The following is an 11,331-nucleotide window of genomic DNA, read 5'->3' on the forward strand; positions in this document are numbered from 1 at the left end:
GCGAGCGCCGTAAAACACTTACCCAAAAAATATTTTAAAATGAGGAAGACAGTGCGTAAGGTAAAACAAAACGAAAAGTATCAGACGAAGAAGACAGGTAAAATAAACAAATGGGTCGCCACCACTCGGAGAACGAGCGACGCTTCTGTCCTAAGTTTCATGTTCACGTCTATTGTTAAAGACTGGGTAAACAGTGACCAGTTACCTAACTCATGACTTGAGTATAAGTTGTGGGCGGGGCTTATGGGTTATGACAGACAACACAGAAAGACAGACAGACTCTCTCTCTCCCTCTCTCTCTCTCTCTCTCTCTCTCTCTCTCTCTCTCTCTCTCTCTCTCTCTCTCTCTCTCTCTCTCTCTCTCTCGCCCTTTTTAACTTACAGTGGAACATAGGCCATCAACAACATTTCTCCAGCGGAGCCTATCTTGCGCATCCTTTTCTAGCTGTTTCCGTGATGTCTCTACCTTTTCCATTAATTCCGCTTGTACCGCTGGCCTCCATGTCATCTTTGGTATTCCTTTTTCATGTTTTCCTTGTGGATTCCAAGTCAAAGCCTGTCTGATGATGCTTGCGGGGGGTCTCCTCAGGGTGTTCCAAATCCATGTCCATTTGTTCACCTGTATGTCTTCCTCCCCATCCCTAGACTGGCAAAAGTACTTCCTATGGCCGCAGACGTACAAAGCCTGGCTACAGAGTGATCTGCCCCTGCTGGTGGTGACCTATGAAGACTTGGTGGAAAGTCCTCTCACACATATCATGCAGGTGAGGCCCCACGTACACAGGTTTATTTTCGTCAATTTCAGGCAAGGCTCACATGCAAATGAGCTCGTTTTCTTCAGTCACTAACTTCCAACGCCAGAGATAGTATCTAGCCTCTGCGTAATAAAAAAAGACAGTCTTGTCTAGACCTATACTTATGTCCCTTAGAAATACACACAAGAAACAATGATGAAATTGTAAATAAATAATATATCGCCTGTGCTGTCTGCTGTTCTCGTAATCATAACACACTGGGCTAATAAATATATAATATATATAATAATAGGTTTAGCTGGTCTGACGAGGTGGACGTGGATTTTTTTGAGTCAGTTTTACACCATGCAAAAACGTCGTACATTAGCATGGCCTGGAGGTGATCTTATTTTGGTGGGCGCGTAGATCAAGCTGGAATAAGGGCATTCAAAATATGTTGTATTTATTAATTGTTTTATTTGGGTCTTTTTGCGTTTTGTTTTAGTTTTGTTTTTGGGATTTTTGTTGTTGTAATGTACATGTAGGTGTTTTTGCGTTGACACAATTTAGATCTTTGAGGAAGTGGGCTTCTGATCCTCCCTGTCGGTGAGAGGGATACACCACCCCAGCACAGAGATCGAGAGAAAGAAATACGTGGAGAGGAGAGAGATGATTAATTCTTAATCTTCAGGGGATAGGGCCGAGACAAACTGGCACAGCTGTTTATATAAGGAGGACAAGGAGAAAAGAGGTGGTGGATGGGGAAAGGGGGGGAGGTAATATCTGTAAAACTAAAACGATAGTTTCATCATCTATACTCATACTTTCTTCAACAGAAGGTTAACTTCACTAAAAACTAAATCGATAATTTTATCTTCTTTACTTCTACTTTTGTAAATGAGAGTAATAATAAAACGTAATTCAAATGTTTTATGTATACCTGTTTTGTGTTTTTATGGCCCTCTGTACAGCCAAGAAATTTCGCTGTGGGACAATAAAGTATCATCTTATCTTTCTTATCGTTTATTTTATCTTATCTTATCGTTTATCTTATCTTATCGCTTATCTTATCTTATCTTATCTTATCTTATCTTATCTTATCTTATCTTATCTTCAACAGATTGTCAACTTCTTGATGCCTGTGCCGGACAGAATCGATTACGAGTGCGCCATGGAAATGAGTCGATCATCCCCCCAACTGGTGTACGATTACCGGGAAATCACCGGCATTTACAGCAAGGAGAGGCGCAGGATCAACCGGAATATCGACGAGCTGGTGGAAGTCGCCAGGACCAAGTACCCCGGTATCGTGAAGAGGCTGGAGAGCTATAGAGCGTACAGCGCCGCATAACGAGGAAACACGATTACAAAATGTGTCAGGACGTGGTAGAGTAGGATCAGGCGCTCGTCAATGTTTGGGCGTCTTTTTTAGTTAAGTTTTAGTAGAGCTTTTACGGCACTTGCAACACAATAAGGTCCTGTAAGTGCCGAAGAATAGAGGTGTTACTAGAGAGTAACATACACAAAAAAGAAGGAGGAGAGATAAGGACGATAGATGTTTGATAGGAAAGAAGGAGCAAACATCACCAGAGCACCCGCCAACCACCCACTTTGGGCATCTGGAGTTATTGTATTATGTTCAAGCTAGCTCATTTGACCATATTTTGATGAAAAAAATACACGCCTATCTTGAATAGAAGTCGAGATATTTGTGTTTGAAGAAGATCTGGATCGCCTGGTTTCAGAGGTAAAATTAGCGAGGAAATGACCACCAAGGTTTGGTGATTTTCAAAGCTTGAGAGTCCTCGGAAACTGAACATTTGTATTTGTTGTGCCTTTAATATGTTTTTCATTAAAATCCCCACAGAAATATGTTTTTAAAAGGACATAACATGTTTAGCTAAAAAAAAAAAAAATTCGAAAAAAACCATTGTCAAACTGGAGGAAAAAATGTCAATATCTTCGATTTTATTGTTTTGACGAGCTCCTGGTTTCACCATGATATCTCACAAATGCACATTTCATGTGTCACGACATGGCGGAATCATGCTCTCGTCAATTTGGGGGCACAAGGAGCTATTGGTATCTTTTTAAAGTAAAGTGCGTTCATTTACTTTGTTCAAAGATCGTACATAACAAGATAATTCCCTCAGCCAAAAAAGTGTACCGCGGAAGTGTGCCCATTGCTTCAAATGGCGCTGCAGTCTTTGTTTTGAAGCTCTCTCTCTCTCTCTCTCTCTCTCTCTCTCTCTCTCTCTCTCTCTCTCTCTCTCTCTCTCTCTCTCTCTCTCATTTCTCCTGAAAAAGAATATGAATAGCACAAGTTATTGTGTTTACTTCTTAATTATTTTTAACACAAGTAGGGTAACTCTTTTCTCAAAGTCCGCACTTTTTCGAAGAGGGCACCACCGACTTTTAAGGACACTTTTAACTTTTCTCAAAGAGAGGAGGGAACTATCTTGTTGTATCCGATCTTTATTTTTGAGCTGTTATTAAGCTGTTTGCAGGAAGATGGAGGACCTGAACACTGGAAAGACAAAAGCTTTTATAGGACAGAGATCTTTTACGGAAATGTAGGCAAGAGGACATGACCACCATAAAAACAAGGAGAAGATGGAGATGGATTGGGCATGTTCTGAGAAGAGAACCAGACTCTATTGTACAGACTGCCCTCCACTGGACACCCGAAGGACATCGCAAGAGGGGCAGACCCAAAGAGACCTGGAGACGCACAGTAGAGTCTGAAATGAAGTCCTGGAACCATTCGTGGGGGACGTTGACCAAGATGGCCCAAAACAGACAGAGCTGGAGATCCTTTGTTGCTGCCGTAAACACCAGACGGCGGAACGGGTAGTAGGTTAAGTTAAGCTTGTTATAGAGAGGAAAGCATGATTACAAAATACACATTTCAGGTGTCAAGACACGACGGAATCAGGAGCTCGTCAATCTTGGGGCACTTGCATCTATTGGTGTCATCTTATAGTGCATTCATTTGACTTGCTTTTCTTCTTCTTCTTCTTCTTCTTCTTCTTCTTCTTCTTCTTCTTCTTCTTCTTCTTCTTCTTCTTCTTCTTCTTCTTCTTCTTCTTCTTCTTCTTCTTCTTCTTCTTCTTCTTCTTCTTCTTCTTCTTCTTCTTCTTCTTCTTCTTCTTCTTCTTCTTCTTCTTCTTGCTATTATTATTACTATTATTATTATTATCATTATAATAATTATTATTATTCGTATTATTATTATTATTATTATTATCATTATTATTATTATTATTATTATTTCTTTTCTTTTTTTGGGCGGGGGGGGGGGGGGTGGACGGTCTATCCAACGGGAACAGAGGTGGAGATTGCTATGGATGATGGCGGAACTTGAAGGTGACATTAAATATGGTTTCAGTATGCAACGGAATAAAGGATGGTCACGTCCCTCGAGATTCATTGGAGCAGAGGAAGAAAGGACTATTAACGCTTACATTGCTTAAACGCAATCCCACATTGTCACTTATCACCAATTTTATTTCTAAAATCACTATTGCTCTTAGAACAATGGCTTGCATCTATATTCCTTGAATCTCTATCTGTAACAGTTGTTTGTTTTACGAAGTATGCACGTACAGTCAAACCTGCCATGATGGGCACCTGTATAATACGGCCACCTGTACAAACGCCACTCTCCACCCCCACCCCCCCCCCCCTTGCGTTTTTTCTATAATAATATAATTTAACTGTGTAAAACGACCACCTGTCCAAAGCGGGCGCGGCCGCCTTATTTTAACAACCGACGGTCAAATGTACCTGCCTCAGGCGACCAGGCGTGGTCACTCATTGCCCGACGCTTTGTCTTAAATTTTGAATCGGCCCCTCACGCTGTGGACAGACTGTCATAATTCATTCACTTGTCGTTATTGTCAGTCCCTCCAATGACTGTTTATCCAAGTTGACCAATTGGTAGGCCTAACAATAGATTTGCAACTGCTGGTGAGGGAAGCGTGGGATCCGTCATAACCTATAGGTTCCGCCCACAACTCAAGCACAAATCGTGTGTGAGGTGACTGGTCACTGTTTTGTTTACCTAATCTGTAACAAAGTAACAATGGACAGTGACGTGAACTCGTGACAGAAACGTCGCTCGTTCTCCGAGTGGTGGCGACCCGTGTGTTTGTTTTACCATGCCACTCGGTTTTCATCGTCTTACTTACAAATATTTCGTTTAGTTTTTCCTTGCGCAAATTCAGCAAGAAAAAGAAAGCTAACAAAAAAAACCCCCTCCAAAACAAACAAAACCAACAACAACAACAACAAAAACTTCTTACAGAATCCAAATTTATTTTTCAAAAGAAAACAAAGACCCTTTTGAATTCGCTTTACTGCAGCCCTAAGTCTGAGATCAGCCCCAGTTTGAACACCAGAAGGGAATTGTTAGTTTTCTTCTTCTTTTTTTTTCTTTTGTCCTGTGTCCTGATATTTGTTGGTTACATAAAAATGTATGGACCTAGTGCAAATTGTTATGTTTTCTAGGAAAACGAAACAAGAAAAAGGGGAATTGTTTAGTCGGTGCTGCTGCTGCGCCTGCTGCTTCTGATGATGATGATGATGATGATGATGATGATGATGATGATGATGATGATGATGATGATGATGATGATGATGATGATGGTTATAATGATGGTGATGTGATCGTGATCATGATAATGATTATTTATGGTGACGACGAAGATGCTCTAATGTTGAAAATAATGTGCATATTAATCTTAGTGTTAAGTGTGTTTCATTTTTTTTTTTTTTTTTGGTTTGGTGCTTACTCTAGATCCCCGCCAGGCTGTCCTGTGTGGCAGGACACAATGCTCATACCCAACTCCTCGAATAGAGTGACCAAAAATTTAGAAATAATTCGTCATCTTCATCAATGGCATTTAATAAAAGTATGCCAAAAAGTGAAGACATTGTTAGTGTGTTTGTTGCCCTACGTCTATGCTATCATATTTTCAAAACAGTGAAAGGAGTGTGGCCAATAACCTTAAACTTTGTAATATTTTTCATAGTCTATGCAGTTGCGTTCGGTAACAAAAGACTAACAGAGGGTGCCCACCAGCGAGAGCGGATACGGTCGGGTCGGGTCGGGTCGGGTCGGGTCTTTGGGTCGATTCGTTTTCTGGTGGTTTCAGTGCACACTAGAAGCCCGCCATGATTGTACCCGATGACCTGGAAGTTAAAGTAGAGAAACCTTTATTTAGCCTCAATGGCTTCCAGTGCTCCTTTCCGCAGTTCCCCGATGCAGTGCTGCGGCATCCTGGAATCCTATAAACATGGTTACAATAGTTACATGGATAACTTTCTATTATCAAAGATCGTTCATGAGAAGATAGCTCTAGTTCACACGGCCAAAAAGGTGTCTGCGGAAGTCTGCGCACTGATTTGGATGGTGCTGCAGTCTTTGTTTTGAAGCTCTCCTTCGTTTCTCCAGAAGAAGAATACGAATAGTACAGTTTGTTGGTATCACTTTTGATTGTTTTTCACACAAGTAGAGTAACTCTGCTGGTAAAGTCTGCTCTTTTTCAAAGAGGGCGCCACCGGATTTTGAGTGTCAACATGGTCACGTGACTCAGCCTAGTTGTGATTGGCTGCAAACCACACGATCGCGCGATTCGCTGGCCAGAAACAAACGCGGTTTTTTTTTTAGGTCACCGACCGAGTCCATCAGTATGCGCCACGACGGATGCTTTTCGCCCTCGATTTACGAAAGAAGGATGAAACCACACCAGAGCACCCGCCAACCACCCACTGTGTCCTTTTCTGCAAATTGGTGCAGAGCGCTGCTATGTTCCGATCAGCAAAAGAATATCTTGTAACAATAATAGACTAGCCTTGTTGCTACGCCGCGTGTTATATAGGATTAGTACAACTGTTTATCCAATTCGTATTCACTGCGAGCATGTCATATCATTAAACATGATGTTCCAAAGAAGACAATAAATACATGTGGGATTTTTAAAATATCTTCTTCTTTAACTCTCTGAGTACACGCAGTCTGGTCATTCAACAAATCTTGAAGATGTATTGTTTTCTGTTTTGGAGCACGTTGAAACAGCAACAACCACCCCCTTCCCCCCTCCCCAGCTCCCCCCGTCCTCCCCCCACTCCCCCCCCCACTCCCCCCCCCTCAAGTTACTAGGTACGTTATTTTAACAGATACTTAAATTCTATTATCTGTATATGAAACTTAAAAATGCAACAACATGCAGGAAATTAAATATGCTAATTTTTATTTTTGATTTGTATATGGTGATGGCGCGGTGGCGGAACGGTTAGTGCGGACCCCTCCTGCCCACCCAACTGTAATGGGTACCTGACTTCGAGTTGGGGAAGTAAAGGGGACGTGGAAAGGAACTGGCCACCCTACCACAATATGCCGAAGACCCAGGAAGTTGTCTCACTAACAAGACAATCCCCAATGTCCGGATTGGATGTGGGAACAAGTTTACTTTTTGGTGCCTGGAAATGAGTGACGATATTGCCTGCGGTTTGCTGCTGATTGGGCACAACGATGTGTCCTCAACATTAAGACCATGGGCTGGCCTGGATATGGCAGAATGTTCCACGGTAGTTCGTGACGGTGAAAGATGGAGGTTCATTACACGTCAACCTCTGAGTCAGAGATGACACCTCCAGGTATCCAGGTGATGAAGACTACAGGGGAAAATCGACGACGGTCACAAACTGAAAATCGTGAGGGTAACAATTTTGAAGGCTGTTGACTCATAACTGTATTTCTGTTCAACTGTTGGTTGATTATTCTTGTTAGATTTCTCATTCAACAACACTTAACAATAAACCACCAGTCAAACAAATGTGAAGTTATGAGTCCACAAGCTTCTAAAATACGCACCCTCACAATTTCCACTTTGTGACTACCGTCGTTTTCCCCATATGCTCATATATTGCTCTGCATGGTGAGCGGAACCTATCCATGTCGGTATTCATTCAAGTAAAACGGATACATTTAGGACACGGTGTCCTAGTTATGCCAACGTTCCACTTGCGTTGACACCCACCCTCTGAAGATCCTTTCTCAACTTAAAAAACCCAACTCAACTTAACTTCTTGCTAAATAAAATACATTTTTTTAAAACGTTGAATAACCTTGCTGAAACACTGGCCTATTCAATAATACAATACGTCGGCCAACGAGGCTCATTATCTTTTGCCTAGACAAGTTCTAGACGTCATGTTGTTATTATTATCTTTTAAGCCTTCCAGGGGGCTCTCGTGGTCTAGAGGTTAAGGTGTTCGCCTCTCATTCAAAGGTTCAAAACTGGGTAGCAACGGAAAAATTTTCTTCTCTAAAATTGTATCTTTCCACCTCGTTTCCTGCTCTCTAGCAATATTCTGTTGTCTGCTTTCCTCTCCACTTTCAACCCCCACCCCTCACCTCATTTGTCCCTTCCTATGCCTTTTCTGCAGCCTTTCTACGGCTACTCCTTGGCTCCTTCTTACTGCTGTCTTTCAGCCACACCCTTGATCTTCTGGTAGGAATGATCTACACCAAGCCTTCTCGGACAAGGGCGAAAAATCTCGGAGGTCCCGTATGCAAGCTGTGCATGTTAGAGATCCCTTGATGGCTTAAAATAGATAAGAGAAGGCTTTGGCCGCCACCCAGGCAAATTTCTACCAACTGAAAATGTTCAATGTGTCCCGAGCGCTCATATGACCTTCTGCAGTTGCAAGCGCCATAAAACACTTACAATACATGTCATAAGCCTTCCAGCAATAACCCAATGGTTTGTTGCCAGAAAGTTCCATGTTTAACTATTACTCTGTACAACGGTAGCATATTGGGACGCTTGTCCACAAACACGTCCAAATAAGATCCAATTTTTTTTAAAGTTTCATCTTAGAATTACATTGTACTCTGATCAATTTAAATTGACTTTACCTGCCAGTTTTGTTAAGCCAGGGAAACTTTTTTTCCATTTTTAACCAGTATGTTGACTAGTAGTGTTACGCTACCGGACTCGTAACCGTGAGGTTGCAGGTTCGGGGGTTCGAGCCGCAGGCCCGACGTTGTGTCCTTGGGAAAGGCACTTTACACGAATTTTCCTCACTTCAACCAGGAAGCGCATATAGCTTGCTGTTGAGCGGGGATATGCGCTATTCAAATGCTATATATTATACAAATACTATCTATTAGTAGTTCTGGAAGTATGACGAAATTGGAATACCTATCTTAGAGAGTACACATATTATACGCATGTTTCTGAATCCAGAGTTCCCACTCGTGCAAGGTATCATGACATTCTGCTCACTGTGTCTCCCAGTGAACTCAGTGAACTCTCATGTCAGCTGTTTGTTTGGGGGTTTTCTACACACAAAGAGAGACAAATACAACTACTTGTGTGCTTACATGGGGAAATCAAGTGCTCGTCAAAATAAGGAAATAGACGAAAATTACGTATTTCTATCCACTAGAAAATTAAATTGTATCGAATTTGCTTTTTCTTGAATTTTTGTGTGTTTTTTACAAAATGTGTGTATTTTACTGAAAAATGTTGAATATAGGCTCAACAAATGTAAATTTACAGTTTTCAAAGGCTCTCAAACTTTGGAAGTAACCAAACGTTGGCGGCCATTTTCTCGTTAATTTTATCCCTGCAAACAAGTGATCCCACTTCCTTCAATCGCAAGACAAGTGAACAAGCTTTAAGACGATACCAATCACTCCATTTGCCCAAAAATTGACAAGCGCCTGGTTCCACCTTGCCATGTCGTGCCACATATAGGTGGGTGGTACAAATGTTCTCCCCTCTCAAAGCAGGCGTCGTCAAACTCTAACGTGGGTGGGGCACGCTACAACAAGATTGACAACCACTCGGGGAGACTGAAAAACAATTTTGTTTTGTTTGAAAAAACAGGGGGGGGGGGCAGAGGAATGGAGAGGGGTTAAGATACAGTTTTGTTTTGTTTTGTTTTCTCTTGTTTGGTTTTGTTTTTCTCTTAGTTCCGACGTAATTCCAGACAAAAACTTCCCGAGGCCACGTCATGTGACTTGGAATCACGGGATGTGTGACGTCATGTATTCTTTGAAAACCATATTTTATGGTCGTGGTGCTATTGGTTTTGGAGTGGAACTCGTCGTTCCAGAATTCAAAGTTCCACATCGGATCGGAATTATTTCTTTAAAAAAGTAATAAAATAAAAAAAGCCCACAAAAATCAAACACTTTTTGTGAAATATTAATTCTTCCGAGTCAGTGGTGTGTTTCTGTTGTGGGTGCAAGTTAAACTTTCTCTAGAAATATGGATTTGAAGTTTTAAACCACCCACCCCCACCCCCTTTTTCACACACCTACACACACACACACACACACACACACACACACATACGCACATACGCACACTCACACACACACGCACACACACACATACACTTGGGTGACGTTTAAACAGTGAGGGTTGAATGGAGGGGGGGTGGAGGGGTAGTTAGGGTATGCTGGGAATGGAGCCTCCATTTTCCAAAACTACATGACGTTTAAGAAGTTCTTGAATTCAAAGAAGGTTGGCATGTGACTGTTAGTAAGTTATACTGTAAGTGGAGTGAAAGTGTGACATTACTAGTTGAGTTTACTTTCGCACTGTAAGGACATAAACATAGCAGGGTTTTAGAAAACCCCAAACTCTAAGTGTGAACCCGGAAAATGGGAGAGAGATCCAGATAAACCAATTATGAGTCACAGCATGATGGAACCAGGTCCTCGTGACAAGTTTGGGGGCGTATGAAGTTATCAGTATCTTTTTTAAACTCTGTTATTTCTTTTGCTTTTGCTTCAAAAATCTATCTTGACTTCATTTGATATATTTGTGAAGTGTGTTGACAAAATGAGTTACTTCTCAGATTCAAGCCTTAAGGAAATAAGCTTGGTGAAGTTTTTACATTTTATAAGTATGAAATAATATAAGGCAAGTTGTACTGAAAGAATATGACATTAATAGAAAATCTACAAATTTGACCCTAGTGCCGATTTGTGGCCAATATCTCCATTTATTGTGGATTGTGAGAAGTAACTCTTTATGTCAGAACGTCTCACATTTGAGATTAAATGAAGTCGGGTCGCTTAAATTCAAGGGTGCGCCAGAAGATTAGAGGTGTTACAAGAGAGTAACAAACATAAAAAAGAAAAAGGGGAGATACAGTGGATAGATGTATCATAGGAAAGAAGAAGCAGACCACACCAGAGCATCCGCCAACCACTCCCAAAACTAAAAAAGTCAAGGGTAATATATAACACAGAAAGGTGTTTTTAAAAGGACATAAGATATATTGAGCCAAAAAAGATTAAATTGAAAAAACTAATGACCAAAGACCAGAAAAGTGCCAGTTTCTTTGATTTCATTATTTTGACGAGGCCTGACTGCCCCCACGATGCCTCACATTTTATTCCAAACAGGACATGGAACACGCATAAATAACAATATGTGAGGCAGCGTGGTGGCATCAGGCGCTCGTCATATGTGAGGCAGCATGGTGGAATCAGGCGCTCGTCATAGTATTTATTATCCTGAACAGGATGGTCCCCACTGCACACCTACAATATCAAACCACCCGCTAGTGG

General features: G+C 41.4%; 2 protein-coding genes across 2 annotated transcripts in view; both read left to right on the top strand.

The window, feature by feature from the left end:
* The first annotated feature begins 597 nt into the window (after positions 1-597).
* LOC118478225 lies at positions 598-2,180 on the top strand. Its single transcript, XM_035971391.1, has 2 exons — positions 598-764; positions 1,855-2,180. The coding sequence occupies exons 1-2, from the start codon at positions 624-626 to the stop codon at positions 2,083-2,085; spliced, it is 372 nt and encodes a 123-aa protein (XP_035827284.1). The 5' UTR covers positions 598-623; the 3' UTR covers positions 2,086-2,180.
* Positions 2,181-7,223: 5,043 nt separating this feature from the next.
* LOC101861752 (protein FAM98B-like) overlaps positions 7,224-11,331 on the top strand; it is an 8,422-nt gene continuing 4,314 nt past the window's right edge. The window contains exon 1 of the mRNA XM_005104596.1: positions 7,224-7,325. Coding sequence (XP_005104653.1) covers positions 7,224-7,325 — 102 coding nt within the window. The remainder of the gene's footprint in view (positions 7,326-11,331) is intronic.

Source organism: Aplysia californica, unplaced genomic scaffold (genome assembly GCF_000002075.1).
Source record: "Aplysia californica isolate F4 #8 unplaced genomic scaffold, AplCal3.0 scaffold00427, whole genome shotgun sequence".
Taxonomy (NCBI): Eukaryota; Metazoa; Mollusca; class Gastropoda; order Aplysiida; family Aplysiidae; genus Aplysia; species Aplysia californica.

Coding starts and splice junctions, on each gene's coding strand:
- LOC118478225 (XM_035971391.1), top strand. CDS start 624: ATGTCTTCCTCCCCATCCCTAGACTGGCAAAAGTACTTCCTATGGCCG. Junction 765..1,854: donor CTCTCACACATATCATGCAG/GTGAGGCCCCAC, acceptor TATCTTCAACAG/ATTGTCAACTTCTTGATGCC.